Source organism: Drosophila subpulchrella, unplaced genomic scaffold (genome assembly GCF_014743375.2).
Source record: "Drosophila subpulchrella strain 33 F10 #4 breed RU33 unplaced genomic scaffold, RU_Dsub_v1.1 Primary Assembly Seq354, whole genome shotgun sequence".
Lineage (NCBI taxonomy): Eukaryota > Metazoa > Arthropoda > Insecta > Diptera > Drosophilidae > Drosophila > Drosophila subpulchrella.
This window is the reverse complement of record NW_023665577.1, coordinates 9,627,850-9,643,351: the sequence shown is the minus strand read 5'-3', so window position 1 is coordinate 9,643,351 and position 15,502 is coordinate 9,627,850. Positions and strand designations below refer to the sequence as shown.

General features: G+C 47.4%; 4 protein-coding genes across 17 annotated transcripts in view; 3 read left to right on the top strand and 1 right to left on the bottom strand.

Moving 5' to 3' along the window:
- The window catches only part of LOC119559996 (F-actin-monooxygenase Mical), a 44,907-nt gene extending 36,656 nt beyond the window's left edge, over positions 1–8,251 (top strand). For 4 of the 11 annotated variants that reach the window (XR_005220983.1, XR_005220982.1, XR_005220981.1 and 1 more), the window contains 2 exons: positions 2–314; positions 772–906. Coding sequence is in view for 6 of the 11 variants with exons in the window: in XM_037873267.1 (XP_037729195.1) it covers positions 772–930; positions 1,161–5,135; positions 5,349–5,381; positions 6,145–6,406; positions 6,525–6,729; positions 6,791–6,868; positions 6,924–7,024; positions 7,108–7,304; positions 7,360–7,365 (5,016 nt within the window). In the remaining 5 variants the exon portion in view is untranslated. Of the gene's footprint in view, position 1; positions 315–771; positions 931–1,160; positions 5,136–5,348; positions 5,382–5,635; positions 6,028–6,144; positions 6,407–6,524; positions 6,730–6,790; positions 6,869–6,923; positions 7,025–7,107; positions 7,305–7,359 lie in introns of those variants that run through there. The other 7 variants (XM_037873267.1, XM_037873265.1, XM_037873264.1 and 4 more) reach the window with 5 other exon arrangements.
- Positions 8,252–8,608: 357 nt separating this feature from the next.
- Positions 8,609–11,295, top strand: LOC119559904 (tctex1 domain-containing protein 2). Of its 4 annotated transcripts, none has more exons than XM_037873072.1 (4): positions 8,609–8,956; positions 9,021–9,305; positions 9,396–9,929; positions 10,087–11,295. In XM_037873072.1, the coding sequence occupies exons 1-2, from the start codon at positions 8,695–8,697 to the stop codon at positions 9,278–9,280; spliced, it is 522 nt and encodes a 173-aa protein (XP_037729000.1). In that variant the 5' UTR covers positions 8,609–8,694; the 3' UTR covers positions 9,281–9,305; positions 9,396–9,929; positions 10,087–11,295. The 4 variants fall into 4 exon arrangements, with proteins under 4 accessions (XP_037729000.1, XP_037728999.1, XP_037728997.1 ...); XM_037873071.1 differs by having other exon boundaries at positions 9,021–9,360; positions 9,393–9,929; XM_037873069.1 differs by having other exon boundaries at positions 9,021–9,929.
- LOC119559902 lies at positions 9,752–13,358 on the bottom strand. The gene is made up of 5 exons (XM_037873067.1): positions 12,622–13,358; positions 10,697–11,914; positions 10,610–10,617; positions 10,428–10,555; positions 9,752–10,275 (listed from the first exon to the last, which is right to left on the bottom strand). The coding sequence occupies exons 1-5, from the start codon at positions 13,057–13,059 to the stop codon at positions 10,139–10,141; spliced, it is 1,929 nt and encodes a 642-aa protein (XP_037728995.1). The 5' UTR covers positions 13,060–13,358; the 3' UTR covers positions 9,752–10,138.
- On the top strand, positions 13,254–15,231 carry LOC119560298 (putative gustatory receptor 85a). The gene is made up of 3 exons (XM_037873669.1): positions 13,254–13,316; positions 14,037–15,014; positions 15,073–15,231. Exons 1-3 carry the CDS (start codon positions 13,254–13,256, stop codon positions 15,229–15,231), a joined length of 1,200 nt encoding a protein of 399 aa, XP_037729597.1.
- The last annotated feature ends 271 nt before the right edge of the window (positions 15,232–15,502 follow it).

The window sequence follows — 15,502 nt, the reverse complement described above, 5'->3', positions numbered from 1 at the left end:
GACGACGCCTCAACTACTTCCTCTACTGAGAGCCAACCGAACGTCAGCGAAACCAACCCCAGAAAAGACCTTAGCCCTGACCTCTGACCCAGCCCCCATACAAAACACTATAGGTCCCCCGATCAGCAGCCCAAGAAAAAACCCAAAAACCAACCAAACAACCATGCTAGACCGCCCGCCCGCCTGTCTGCTCTCGATGTGCCACGCCTTCAAGTTCAAGTTCAAGTCCAGTCCAAGTCCTCCAACCAGGCTAGCCTTCGATCGAGTTAGCCACTTGGTTGAAAAGTAAATGCACCTGGGTACGATCTACGAAGGTAAATTCAAGCACAGCCGTCCCCGAAATGTTGCGCTAACCCCGAACTCAAGCAGCCCGATAAAAAAGCCGAAAGTTTGTAGTCTCTAAACCTGTAAAGCTGAATACTGTTGTGTCGTTCTGTTGCCGTCCAAAAAAAAATGGTCTAACCCCCAGCCAATCTAGCTAATCCCGGTCAGCGTTCCTTTCGTTTCCCTTCTGGATCGTACCTAAAGGCATGATGACGCCGCTGTTGTTGCTGATTAATTAACCCACTACTCCGACTAATTAGCATGTGCGAACCGAAGGTGTTTTCGCTGTACATAAAACGCCGCCAGCGGGTGTGGGGGGCAGTAGGATCTGACCGATCTCTGCTGATCCCGGCTCGCTTTGCTTTTGTTTTACGTTCTTACGTTCTTTGCCTCTTGTCCTGTCCTAACGCCCATTAATCCAAGTGTATCTGTAACCTCCACTTGCAGGTCCAGACCGAGTCCGAGAGCACCTCGCCCGACGAGGTGGAGCTCAACTCTGCCACTGAGATATCCACCGACTCCGAGTTCGACAACGATGAGATTATACGCCAGGCGCCCAAAATCTTCATCGATGACACCCATCTAAGGAAGCCCACAAAGGTCCAGGTGAGTGAGAGGTCGAATTCTATCGGAGAAGCCAAACAAATCTATTGTAATTTTAGGATTCTAAAAGTATGCAACAATATATTTTAATCTGAGAACTCACTATGAAAGACAAATATCCTTTACTGCATACTGCATACCTTTAGACACCTTAATGAGATTTAAAAGTTATTCCAAAAATAACGTTATTTTTATGATACAATGTTTCTAATTGATGCTTACTCCTATCCCAGATTAAGTCCACCATGATCGGACCCAATGCCGCTGCCGCCGGACTCCACCAGAAGCAGCTGGCGGCGCGGGAGAAGGGTGGCAGCTACCTCCAGAAGTACCAACCGCAACCGCCACTGCCGCAGTTCAAGCCGCTGGTCCAAGTGGATCCCACCCTGCTCATTGGGAGCCAGCGCGCTCCTCTCCAAAATCCCCGGCCGGGAGACTATTTGCTTAACAAGACGGCCAGCACCGAGGGCATCGCCTCCAAGAAGAGCCTGGAGCTGAAGAAGCGATACCTGCTGGGCGAGCCGGCCAATGGCAACAAGATCCAGAAGTCGGGATCCACTTCGGTGCTAGATTCGCGCATCCGCAGCTTCCAATCGAACATCTCGGAGTGCCAGAAGCTGCTGAATCCCAGCAGCGACATCAGTGCCGGCATGCGAACTTTCCTCGATCGCACCAAGTTGGGCGAGGGTAGCAACAGCCAGACAACTGGACAGGCCAACGAGCTCATCCGCTCCGCGACCAGCAATGTGATCAACGATCTGCGCGTGGAGCTGCGGATACAGAAGGCTCCCTCCAGCCATTCCACGGACAACGAAAAGGAGAATGTGTTTGTCAACTGCAAGAACGAGCTGAACAAGGGCATGGAGTACACGGATGCGGTGAATGCCACGCTGCTCGACCAGCTGGCCAGGAAGAGTTCGCCCACCACGCCGACGAACAATAAGACGGTGATTGAGGTCATAGACCTGGTGACCCCAGAGAAGCCGGTGGACATTATCGATCTCACCACGCTGGAGACGCCCAAGAAGCTATTGGTGGATAGTGGCGCCATGGATGTGGATGATCGCCTCACTCCGGACAGCAATAAGATCAGTGAACTGCAGCAGGAGGTGAAGGAGGAACCGAAGCCGGATGTCTCTCGGGATGTGAAGGAGTGCATACCTGATATACTGGGACACATCAAGGAGGGAACGCAAGGTGGCGAGGAGCAGCAGAGTCTATTGGAGCACTCGGACGAAGAGAAGCGCGACTCCCCGGAGAAGGATGTGGCCGAGCATGAGCTTTATGAGCCGGACAGTGTGCAGATCCAGGTGCCCAATATCCCATGGGAAAAGGCAAAGCCGGAGGTCATGTCCACCACCGGCAGCAGTGGCTCCATCTGCTCAAGTTCGGACTCATCCAGCATAGAGGATATTCAGCACTACATCCTGGAGTCCACGACCAGTCCGGATACCCAGACAGCGGGCGGCAAGCACAATGTTCCGCGTTTGGAGGTGCACGACACGAGTGGCGCCCTGATGCAGGTGGACAGCCTGATGATCGTGAATGGGAAGTACATCGGGGATCCCGAGGATGTCAAGTTCTTGGATATGCCCGCCAATGTTATAGTTCCCCCGGCTCCGGCGGTCAAAACAAATGAGCTGGAGATGGACGATGACCATGAGGCAGAACCAGTGACAGCTACTCCGGAACCTGCAGAGTGCACGGTGATCGAGGCAGAGCGCCGGGTCACTGCACCGCCGCCTCTGCCCGAGATGGGACCACCAAAATTAAAGTTCGATAGCAAAAACGAGAACAAGATCGAGAGCCTGAAGAACCTCCCCCTGATCGTGGAAAGCAATATAGAGCACAGCCAGGCGGTGAAGCCCATTACGCTTAATTTGAGCAGCTTGGCCAGGACGCCAGATACACCAACCACGCCCACTGCCCATGACAGCGACAAGACGCCCACGGGGGAAGTGCTCTCGCGAGGATCTGACTCGGAAACTGAGCACACAGGTACGGGTCATGTGCTAACGGAGACAGAACTCTCCGACTGGACGGCCGACGACTGCATCTCGGAGAACTTTGTGGACATGGAGTTTGTCCTCAACTCAAACAAGGGCACGATAAAGCGGCGCAAGGAACGTAGACGTAGCAAACTGCCCAGTGGAAACGAGGTGATCCACGAGCTGGCCAGACAGGCGCCCGTGGTGCAGATGGACGGAATCCTCAGCGCCATCGACATTGATGACATAGAGTTCATGGACACGGGCTCTGAGGGTTCCTGTGCAGAGGCTTACTCCGCTACGAATACGGCCCTCATTCAGAACAGGGGATATATGGAGTACATAGAGGCGGAACCCAAGAAGGCGACCCGCAAAGCGGCTCCTCCGTCTAGCTACCCTGGAAACCTACCGCCTCTAATGACGAAGAGGGACGAGAAACTCGGCATTGATTACATAGAGCAGGGGGCGTACATAATGCACGATGATGCTAAGACGCCGGTGAATGAGGTACCTCCTGCCATGACCCAATCCCTGACAGACTCAAGCACGCTCAACGAATTGGATGACGATAGTATGGGTGGATTGGGCCTATCGCAGACTCAGCCCACTACAACGGAGGAAAGTGAGGCGCTGACGGTAGTCACCAGCCCACTGGACACATCCTCGCCTCGGGTGCTCGACCAATTTGCTTCTATGTTGGCAGCGGGAAAGGGTGACTCCACGCCCAGCAGCTCGGAGCAGCAACCAAAGACCTCTACGGTGACTAGCAGCAGCACGGGGCCCAACTCATCGACGCCAGGAAACGCTTCCAAGGAGGGTGCTCCGCAGGAAGATGACCTACAGATCCAGTTCGAGTATGTGCGAGCGCTGCAGCAGCGCATCTCGCAGATCAGCACCCAGCGGCGGAAGAGCTCCAAGGGAGAAGCGCCCACCCTGCAGCCAAATACCAATCCACCTGTGATAGAATCGGTCGAGGATCCGCCCAAGCCCGTTGAGGAGCCAACGGCCTCGATGCGATCGCGAAGCACCAGCATTTCGGGCAAGGTACCTGAGATACCCACGCTCAGCAGCAAGCTGGAGGAGATCACCAAAGAGCGCACCAAGCAAAAGGATCTGATTCACGACCTGGTCATGGACAAGCTGCAGTCCAAGAAGCAACTGAACGCTGAGAAGCGTCTGCATAGGAGTCGCCAGCGCAGCCTGCTGACCAGTGGCTACGCCAGTGGCGCCAGCCTGAGTCCCACGCCCAAACTGGCCGCTGCGTGCAGTCCGCAGGATTCGAACTGCTCCAGCCAGGCGCACTATCATGCATCCACGGCCGAAGAGCGACCAAAGCCGCCGGCGGAAAGGCCGTTGCAAAAGTCCGCCACATCCTCATATGTGTCGCCTTATCGCACAGTCCAGGGGCCCACACGCAGTGGTGATCTCTACAAGCCGCGTCCCTTCAGCGAGCACATCGATTCGAGTGTCTTGACGGGCTACAAGCTGGGCAAGACCGCCTCGTTTAATGGCGGAAAGTTGGGCGACTTCGCCAAGCCTACTGCTCCAGCGAGAGTAAACCGAGGTGGAGGAGTTGTGGCGCCGGATGTGGCCAACATTTCCGCCTCAACGGAAAACCTGAGAAGCGAAGCCAGGGCCAGGGCTCGTCTCAAGTCCAACACAGAGCTGGGTCTCAGTCCGGAGGAGAAGATGCAGTTAATCCGCTCACGGTTGCATTATGATCAAAACAGAGCCCTTAAGCCAAAGCAACTAGAGGAGATGCCATCCGGCGATCTGGCGGCGCGTGCCCGAAAAATGAGTGCCTCGAAGAGTGTCAACGATCTGGCCTACATGGTGGGTCAGCAGCAGCAACAACAGCTGGAAACGGATGCCGTGCACCAGGCCAAGGCGGCCGACTTCACATCCGATCCGAACTTGGCGTCCGGTGGCCAGGAGAAGGCGGCAAAAACGAAGTCCGGGCGGAGGGCAAAGGATCCTGAGAGGCGCAAGAGTCTCATACAGTCGTTGTCCAGCTTTTTCCAGAAGAGTTCTGCATCCGCAGCCACCAGTTCCAAGGAGCAGGGCGTTCCTGTGGCTGCCGGCTACTCTGAGCAGTCAGAGCGACCCGGCACCAGCAGCAGCGGCACGCCCACAATCTCGGATGCGGCGACCGGAGGCGGAGGAGGAGGTGGCGTCTTCAGTCGATTCCGCATCTCGCCCAAGTCCAAGGAGAAGTCCAAGGTCAGTGGTTGCCCAAAAAAACGTATTTGTAGTGTGGTTTTGGTCGGTGTTGATGTAACCAATTGTTCTGCCTTACGAAGCTGCTGGCTAGTTCAAGCTATCGATTCATCCGACCTCATCTAGCAATAAGTTATATTAACTGAAAAGATATTGGTATTCGGTGTACTAAGTGTCTCATTTATAACATTTAAAATTCTCTTAATCAATTTACAGTCTTGCTTTGATCTGAGGAATTTCGGTTTTGCTGTAAGGACTTTTAACTACTCTAAACCCCTAATATCAAACACTTTTGAGTTTTCCAAATTCTGTACACTCACTAAAGCTTAGTCTTATTATTTGGCATCCGCAAATTTTATTTCAACTTGTTTCTAATCGCACATCTCTCCATCTCTGTGGGCTTTCTGTCTGTTTGCTGTCCTATTAACCCAATTAAATTACCACAATTTTATTTTAATTTTTTTTCATTTATTTTATTTTTATTTTCTCTTACCCACTTCCAGCAAAAGTTATTTAAGTCTTAAGTTTTAAGTTTGCCTGCTGTATTATTTTTTATTTCCTTCTATGCCTCTTAAATAACATTTATGTGTACTTAATTTAGTTTCTACCGCAAGGTAGCTGAAGGTTTCAGGGAAACCTTAAGGACTTAAGGATAATATGTTGTGTGTTTTTAACTATAAGTTTTTATTGGTTTAAGCGCTGGACAGATTATTGTTTTTTGGGATTTAATTTAAGAAGGACTCAATGTTATGGATAATTTTGCATGATTGGTTTCCCTGGACTCCCGGTTATGGTAATCCATAAGAAATATATGTTAAGCTTCCTGCCTTTGGACATCCTGCACGTTAAATGTATATACAATTTTCTAGTAAATAACATTTTGTTTTAATCAGAACTGAAAGCTGTTTATTTTTCCGATATGTTTCCAATTTCTCCAACTTTTGATACCTTTGAAAAACACACATTTAACCCGATATATATTCTGATACCTCCAAACACAATGCCACACTAGGACAAGGATGTGCTGGTTTGCAATGCTCCGGCAGGCGCAGGATCCACATCACAGACAAATCACTCGCAAGAGTATCTGAACAACAGTCGCTATCGAAAGCAAACGAACAACGCAAAACCGAAACCCGAATCGTTTTCTTCATCCAGCCCGCAGCTCTACATACACAAGCCCCACCACCTGGCCGCAGCCTATCCAAAGGCCCTGGATGACCAGACACCACCGCCCATTCCGCCTCTGCCTCTGAATTATCAGAGATCCGATGGTTTGTTGTTCTCATTCTATGTCCCCATATTCCCCTTACCCAAGTGTCCTGTCCTGACCCACTGAATCATCCGAATAGAATCCTTTTGGCATGGTTATAAACCCTATTTTGATTACAGATGAGAGCTACGCTAACGAGACACGGGAGCATAAGAAGCAGCGTGCCATATCGAAGGCTTCACGACAGGCTGAGCTCAAGCGATTGCGAATCGCTCAAGAGATTCAGCGGGAACAGGAGGAGATTGAGGTGCAGCTAAAGGACCTGGAGGCACGCGGCGTGCTCATTGAGAAGGCCCTTCGGGGCGAGGCGCAGAACATTGAAAAGTGGGTTCTAAACTCTGGATATTTAACTGGAAACCCAACTAATTAAAGCCTCTCTTTTCAGCTTGGATGCGACTAAGGACAACGACGAGAAGCTACTCAAGGAACTTTTGGAGATTTGGCGTAACATCACAGCACTCAAGTAGGTTAATCTATAAGGCTAGTCAAGTAAGAAAGTTAATGTTATGTGCTCTTAGAAAACGCGATGAGGAACTGACTATAAGGCAACAGGAACTGCAACTGGAGTATCGGCATGCCCAGCTTAAGGAAGAACTCAATCTGCGCTTGTCGTGCAACAGTGAGTATTGGGGTTATGATCATATTATCTTGTAAATATTATATTCAAATCACACAATTAATATACTACCCCTACTATCACAGAACTGGACAAAAGCTCCGCCGATGTGGCCGCCGAGGGTGCAATACTCAATGAGATGTTGGAAATAGTCGCCAAGCGAGCTGCCCTACGTCCCACAGCCTCCCAACTGGACCTCACGGCAGCGGGATCGGCATCCACCTCAGCCGAGGCAACGGGCATAAAGCTGACCGGACAGCCGCATGACCACGAAGAGTCGATTGTAAGTATGATCCCCATAGTTACGAATCAAAATTGTAATGCTTTTCCATTTTCAGATTTGAATAGCAAACTTTCTCTGGGGTCTGCTGGTCTGCGAGGTTCTAAACGGACTACTTAGCCTAAATACTTAAGATGATACAGGGGAGAACGTACCAAAAAGGCAGCTGAATATACAAAATTAACAATACTAAAACCCATGAGCTGTAACCGAAACGAGCAACTAACTATTCAAAGTGATTAAGCTGGCAGAGAACAATTTCAATAGGTATATTTAAGTAGTGAGCCTAAATAATTTTGGAGAAGCGCGCAAGCTTGATGTAAAAACAGGCAGAGAGGAAATCAAAACCAAAAACAAAATTTGCAATTTGAAAGTAGGGAGTACGATTGTTTTCGAGAATACCTTTAGTTCTGTATTCAACCTAATTGTATGTTTTAGTTAGTCGATGCCACTGAAATCTGTCTGATCTTCTTGTATGTCCCATGCAATATGTTGTGTTTTTTTAATGTAATGCATTGATTTTTATTGTGAAACGTGAACATGTGCAACGGGTATGTGATTTTGAGCAATTGTAAATGGTGTATTTGAGTTATCTTAGGTTATTTTCACTTAGCGATGTGTATACCGTTTGAATGTATTATTATTTATTTGACGAAGCACCCGCACATCCTCCCGAACAGCACACCCTTGTATGTAATATGTCATTTGCTGCCCAACCAAAATCAAAGTGAACACAAAGAGATGCACACAAATATTTTCTATATGCGAGAGCCAGCATACATATAACGATGTACGAGAGCAAAGCAACCATTAAGTGTATACTAATGAAATGATTTAAATTATTGTGTAATTTTATTTATAACCTGCATATATAAAGAACATATTTATCGAATTTATTATGTAACTTTTCGATTTATTTTGAATTGAATAAAGATTTTATGAAACCTAAAGAAGTTTGTTGTTGGATGTGAATATCTGCATATTATTTATATGCTTTTTCAGCAGCGGAAGTTGTTCCTTAGAGGGCTTTACTTTACACGTTTAAAATATTTGAAATGGAGGAATAATTATAAAACTTTTTAATAAGATTAATTGCTAATGTGCTTTAACACATATACACATATAAAACATTTTGTTGTGTAAATAGCACACTAATAAATAAATAAGCAAATAATAAATAATTTTTAAATTTAAATCTGCCTGGCGAGAGATGCCATTTTTCTTTCACCAGGTGGTAACTCTAAGTCAATGGTATTTCTTATAATGGTATTTTTAGGCCGGTTGGTATTTTTCATCGTTATTGGCACGGTCACACTACACAACCGCGAAATTGTTATTGTTTGTTTTTCTAAACTCTGAAATTAAAAGAAAACTACTCTGAATTTAATATACTATGGCTGATAAACAATCTATTGGGGAAGCAACCAAGTCCGTCCAGACATCAGCGGTTCCGAAACAGGAGGATGAAGAGCAGAAAAAGTCGACGCCAGGGAGTCTCAACTCGGGCTCAGCTGATGGCGGGAAAACGAAGGAAAAGTCGGAAAAGCCGGCTGGCCAGCCCACCGCCTACAGCATGCGACCGGCTTTTGGAGAGATGTTTCCCCTGCCCACCATCAAGAACATAATGAACAACGTGATGGCTGATAAGCTCAAGGGTAAGTGGAAAAATCCATAATCCGTAAAATATTGCCAGTTGCTAAGCAACTCCACCATTTATAGACAAAACCTACGACAAGGATGTGGCCAAAACGTGGACGAGTGAGATTGCGGACGAGGTGAACCAGCAGATAGCCAGCAGCTCCAAGGTGAAGCGGTACAAGCACGTCGTCCAGGTGATGCTGGGCCAGGAGCTGGGCGCGGGGGCCACCTACAACTCGCGCTGCTGCTGGGACTGCGACTGCGACACCTCCATCTCCGAGGTCTTCAGCAACACCAGCCTCTTCTGCGTGTGCACCGTGTTCGGCACCTACCAGTACTAGTCGGGGATCATAGAGATCTGCACGAGTAAGTAAAGGTAGACTCGAGTAGTACTGAGTGATGAAAACTCTTAAGCTGTCATCGGGGAATTGTCAAAGTAATCGGTTCGTTTTACAGATTTGGTATGCGTTTTTGAAAAATCTAAATCGATTGCAAATTCAGAACAAAAGGAACGTTTAAAAGAATGCATGAATACCTAATCGAATTGAGACCGTGAATTCTTTAGAGCAGGAGTACCCAATGTGGTCCACTAGAAAAATTTTGTTAGTCCTACTATTTTAAATGGTTATGCATTTAACACAATGACACATCAAATTCTTTAGAGCAAGAAAAACCTGGTTTTTATTTTTTAAATCTATAAAATAATTATTTTAAATAATAAATCCGCGAATGCTTTAGGATTAAGGGAACCGACATTTATGGAAGAAATTTGTTATAAAAAGCCATACATATATAAATGACCGCTTTAGGAATTAAAAGTCCAATGTTAAATTTATTACTACTCCTACGATTCTATAATGCCGAGTCGTGGCATCTTCAGCATGATTACATTTACTTGTGACATAGGCATCGAATCGTGCAGGTCTCTAGTAGACAACCCACAGAACTGATTAGGCTAAGGACCACCTAACAATGTTTACTATTAAAGGGGTAAGCTTAACTTAACCGGGGTGTCACAGGAAAGATGGGTTTTAGGGTCAAAAAAGACCATTTAAATGTTTAAATATTGAATTCCCGCCCAATCTCCCGTGACTCCCCTGTGTATTTACATTTTAAACTACGCATAGCTAACTTCTCGTATTAGTAGGCACCGGGAAACAAAGGGTTCATCACTTTCGATGGTCGACCTTCGTCGAGCTTCATTGAATGCGCACGTTCAGCGGATTGAGTATGCGGCCCGACATCACAGCCACGTCCAGGTCGCGATCCACGATGAAAAACAGAAACGGATGATTCACGGAGATCTGAATGGGCTTCGTTTGGGCGCCGTAGTTGCCTAGAGAGCGAAAGGAAGTGTTTATTGCACTTTGTCTCGTGTTGCAGAGGCTGCAACAGTTGCAACACCATTAGGTGGGGCCATCGCAATGCGTTGCGGCTCAATGCCTTCGGCCCACTCCACTCAGGTGTGCTGCAATGCGAGACACTTACGCTTCAGCTGATTGATGGGATGCGTACGGATGGTGACGTCTATGGATTGCTCAATGTGCCGCACGTAGACGCCCTTCTCATCAGTCATGGGCCTGAAATCCGCGCGATTCGGCTCGAAGACATCGCAGCTGCAACGAAAGTAAGAGTGAGCAGGGAGCTGCCGCGATAACGCCCATGCTTACATTCCCATCTGCAACAAAAAAGCACAAACCAAAGACACTCGGCTCAATAAAAACGCTTCGAATGGCACTTCACCAAAAAACACTCACATTCTGCAGGTCGTTGGTCAGGAACATGGTCCCGTGCAGCTTGAAATCTGGAATGATGGCCTGCACCCATCGCGGCTTTAGCTGCTTCCGCATCAACCGAAGAGTGGGGCCCAGCTTCAAGGAGGCGGCGGCGGCCACGATGTCCGTGTGATAGTCGGGCAGCAGGATCATAAGGTTGTACTCCGGCGTGTCCAACTCTAGCTCCAGCACGCTTATTTTTAGGTGCTCAAAGTACTTGTAGTACAGAACAGCGTTGTACACTTTGAAGGTGGTGTGCACCACCTGCTGGTTGCCCAGGTAGAAAACGTGGCTTATTACATCCGTGTTATAGTTGGACTTGCCCTCGGCTCCCTCTCCAATATAGTGTGGCTCAAAGTCGTTGGTGATGGGCGCGAATGCAGCGGGCACTGGCGGAGGAATGTGCAGCGGATGGTGCGGCACGTGAGTGTGCGGATTGAAGAGCGTCAGGAAGAGATTCGCATCCAGATCCTTGTAGCCTGGCAGGGCATGCCGCTTGTGCCGCGCCATTTTCGTCTTCCGAGTCAGCGAGATGTTTCCCACCGCCTGAGGTGCAATAATGGAAATTACCTGCCGTGTTGGTGACGGCTTTCGCTCTGCCACCTGGCGAGCCATCATCGGCATGGCCACTGTCCTTGCACTGGGCAGATAGAGGGGCTTTGGTGTGATCGGATTCGAGTGCTTGAGCGGCGCCTGGAGCTTGCTGACTGGCAGCCGGGAGACGCGCGCCTTCTGGATGCGCAGCAGCGGTTCGGCATCCTCCTCGGCCACAAAGGCGGACACCAGCTCGGCTGCTTCATCCTCAGCAGCGGGCTCGCCAGCTTCCTCGCCCGACGTGGCTGCTGGTGCTTCAGTGGTGGCCTCCGCCTCCGCCGGAGCCTCCGTGGTGGTGGTTGGAGGCTCAGTTGTTGTGGTCACAGGAGCCTCCGTGGTCGTCGTGGTCGGTACTTCAGTTGTGGTCTCTGCATCCTTCAACGTTGTGGTCTCCTCTTCCATGTCTCCGTTCGTGGAATTGCTGGCCATTGTAGTGTTGACCATCTCAGCATCTGATGTGAGATTGGCTGGCGTGGAGGATAGCATGTCTACACTCAGATCGTATCCATAGAACATGAGAACTGTTTCGAAGTCCTTAAGAACTGTGACGTTGCCCTTGTTCAAGCTGAGTCCTTTTAGCGGATTGTCGGAGCCAAAAAAGTAAGTCTGAAAAATGTAAAAATAGCCTATAATATCAGTTGACTAATCATAACTTATTTAAATTTTCTACGAAACCCTTAAAATCACAATTTCATTTTTAATGAATTTTAAAACCGTTTTCTCGTCCAAATGTTCAATTTAATGCCTTAATGTCTGTTTAGGTTTAGTAACTTAGAATTCGAACTCCTAATTAATATCAAGCATTTAACTTTAAAGTTTTTTGTAAATGTTAAAAATATATATTTGCCTTAACTATAAGTTCATTAAAATTTGTTTGAAAAATTTAGTTATACATTCAGAAGCCCCCATTGAGCTGCTTTACTACCCGAAACCTAATCAGTAGAGGGTACTTAATGTTTGCCAATTAAAAATTCTATTCACTATTGGTCACTTTTGGGAGACTTACCGACCCAATGGGGTCGACGAACTATTGAAACCAGATTAGAGATCAATTGATCACGATAGGCCCGGGGCAATTGGTTTGGCAGTACGCATATTTGAGTTTTTTTCTGTTCTTTATCAATGACCACTTGGCAGAATGCCTCCTCCCGCTTCCCTCCTCCCTTTCAATGACTATACCCATTTATGGGTGCTTAGCCAGGCGTGTAAATGTGCGTTGGCATTTAGTTTTGAAGGGGTTCTCGAGTGGGCACCCCTCCGCTGGCAGTGGGTTAAGTTCAAAGCAACCACATTGGCCTACTTGGGTATCTCACCCGCAATCGTCTGTGGATGTCGCGGTACCCCACTCGGGTCACGTCCCGGTTGTTGGGCAGCTGCAGAACATGACGCAGTTCCTCGGCACTATTCCCAGCTGATCCCTCGAACAGGGCCACCAGGACACTGACCAGGGCGGTGGGCGAGAAGGCAAAGTTGTTGCGATTGAGGATGGAGTGGTAGTGGAGTAGGCGGTGGGTCAGATCGTTGGTCAAATCCACCATGACCTCGGCGGGGGTCAGTTCCTTGGCGGCGAGGACCTGGGGCAGATGATCCAGTGGTGTCAAAGGAGGCGGTGGAAAGTGCGGATGCGGAAAGCCGCTGGCACGAAACTCCTCGTGGTCTATCTGGATGTAGTGGGCCGTCGCCGGGAGCAGGAGGTGGAGGCTGAGGTGGAGCCCCACCAGCCAGGTGATCAGCAGCCGCAATCCAGCCATGACAATGCAGCCGACCTCGGAGTGAACTGATTGATAGCGCACTTAGCACTCTGATTGTCGCGTTCGCGGTTGTTTAGCAAAAAAAAAATTGGCAAGCTCTATCCGCGTCCCCAAATTGCAGTCCATTCGTATTATTTTCCACTTTTTTCCGATCCCGATTCAATTAGCTCAACCGATGCTCTGCATTCAAGGTGATGACAATTCAGAAATTCGTCAACCGTCAAGCGGCGGGGGTTTTCCACATAGTTTCAGATGCAGTGGGTCGGATAGTTGGGTGTATGGTATAAAGTGTGGGGTCGTTTCGCTTCTGGTTCGAACTGATTCGCGTGATTGCTGCTGCCAAACTGAAGTTGGGGCTGCCTGGGCAGTGTGCTAAAATACGGCAGCCGATCGATGGAACTGGGATGGGATCGGATCGTATAATCGTAAATTCGAGCTCGGCTTCGTGGTTTAGTCAGTCGATGGTGTTGCGCGGAAAATGTTTGCCATACCAAATCTGAAAGAGTATTTGTCGGGGTCTTATAAAACTCAATAGTAAGCAGATTATTCACTTCGAAAAGTTAATTAATAATAATTACTTATGAAAAAAAGTGACTTAAATCATTTTTGAAAATAATGGTCAATACCTTTCTTACCTCCTTAAGCTCGCAATCTACAGGTTTTTAATCCTTAAAGGAAATAAAATATTTAAATATTTTTCAAATCATCTGAAACGGGTTAACGATCCATTCCGTAGGTTGCAGCTGTATACAATAAGAAGTTCCTTTGTCATGGGCAACCTTTTGCCAAAGTTCCCATATGAGTAAGCGTCAACGGAATCGGTGGGTATAGGCCCAAATGAATTATTTTTCAAGCAACAAGTATTCCCAAGAGGTTGTACTCCCAACTGATTGTATCTGTGGTAATCGAAATGACATTCCTGACACACTTGATGTACAATCCAGATAGTCCTTCAGTTGCTTCGCGGGAATTAATAGAAAAGAAGGCTTGTACAACTTGGCCTGAGCTCATTTTGTGCCCTCAATGGAATTCTGGATTTTTACATGGATAATGGATCGAAAAGACTGCGCTGGTCCCGCTGGCTGGCCATCTATCGAATAGTGCACAACTTTGTAGTCTTCAGCCTGACGACAAGATTCCTGCTAGACTTCTGGAAGCAGCATGAAGCAGAAATAAATAACTCCCTGCTAATGACGATGAACTTCTTCCCCTACTTCACACTGGTGTTTCTGGCGATAATAAGCTCCATGGGCTGTTGCTTCTATTGGCAGAATAGAATCTTTGTGGTTCTCCAGAAGCTAAGGCATCAAAGGGAGCAGAGCAGGCAGTTGGGATATCGAGTGCCGAAGGGCAAACAGCTATATGTGGACTGTTTAATGTTTCTGATCACCGTTCTTCTGATCCTTCGCCTCAGTATCCATGTGACCGTGTGGCTAATCAGCGTCAGGGTTGGCTTTAATCACCCCTGCAACTGCTTCCTGCCCGAGTGCATGACCTTTGCCATGAACTACCTGGTGTTTGCCACCCTGGCTGAGATAAGCCAGTGCTGGTGGAGATTGCAGTCCGGACTGGAGATGATACTCCTAGATCATCCAAAACCAAGAACTGTTGCTAACCAGTTATGTCATATTCAAAGGCTGCACTCCATGTTTCAGTGTCTAATCGATGTTACCTCGGAGGTGTGTTCCATATTTAAATTTGTGCTTCTAACCTACTTGATCCGCAATCTTTGGAGTGGCATTGTGACAGGATACATGGTGATACGCCTGGTTCTTGGAAAAGGACATGGCGACGTTGAGCTCAGTTATATAGTACTGGCCTTTATCATCTGCATCCAACCTCTAATGTTCTCAATCCTGATGAATAGCATGACACACACAACCGATTCCTTACTAGATGTAACCAAGGATATCTTGAGAACACCTCACAAACAAAGCGCTCAGGTGGAACGAAGCGTGAGTAATTGGTAAACTTCTTACAATAAAAAGTTCTGAGGTCCCAAAGTTTTTACAGATCGAATGGTTATCGTTGCAATTGGCTGGTCAACACACCTATATCGCTGTCTTCGGCACATTTCGCATGAATCGCTCTTTACTTTTCACAAGTACATCGGTCATCTTGATTCACGTGCTCTATATGGTGCAATCGGACTATATTTCGATGACTATGTGATGATTTTACCAACCACATTTTCAAAACAGATGCCCCCTTTTAATAAACACACTCATAGTTAGTTTTGAAAGTATCATTTTTGCTCTTGTCTTTTCTGTTTTTATTTTATTATAGAATTCTTCTTGTGTTTAGCTTATTTCGTACAATTAGTTGTTTACGATTTTATTCATTCTGATTTCGATTTATTGTTTAAAATCAACATTCATAAACACGTCCATTGAAATGATTTTTAGAGTTTCTTGCTTTCTTTGTTGTATATTTTCATTCGCTT

Excerpts from the sequence above, each read along its gene's own strand:
- LOC119559902 (XM_037873067.1), bottom strand. The coding sequence starts at position 13,059 with ATGGCTGGATTGCGGCTGCTGATCACCTGGCTGGTGGGGCTCCACCTC. Across the intron at positions 11,915-12,621 it reads ACATCCACAGACGATTGCGG|ACTTACTTTTTTGGCTCCGA; the intron begins GTGAGATACCCA and ends TACATTTTTCAG. Across the intron at positions 10,276-10,427 it reads TCCCATCAATCAGCTGAAGC|GCAACTACGGCGCCCAAACG; the intron begins GTAAGTGTCTCG and ends TTCGCTCTCTAG.
- LOC119559904 (XM_037873072.1), top strand. The coding sequence starts at position 8,695 with ATGGCTGATAAACAATCTATTGGGGAAGCAACCAAGTCCGTCCAGACA. Across the intron at positions 8,957-9,020 it reads GATGGCTGATAAGCTCAAGG|ACAAAACCTACGACAAGGAT; the intron begins GTAAGTGGAAAA and ends CACCATTTATAG.
- LOC119560298 (XM_037873669.1), top strand. The coding sequence starts at position 13,254 with ATGACAATTCAGAAATTCGTCAACCGTCAAGCGGCGGGGGTTTTCCAC. Across the intron at positions 13,317-14,036 it reads TCCACATAGTTTCAGATGCA|AAAAGAAGGCTTGTACAACT; the intron begins GTGGGTCGGATA and ends GGGAATTAATAG. Across the intron at positions 15,015-15,072 it reads GCGCTCAGGTGGAACGAAGC|ATCGAATGGTTATCGTTGCA; the intron begins GTGAGTAATTGG and ends AAGTTTTTACAG.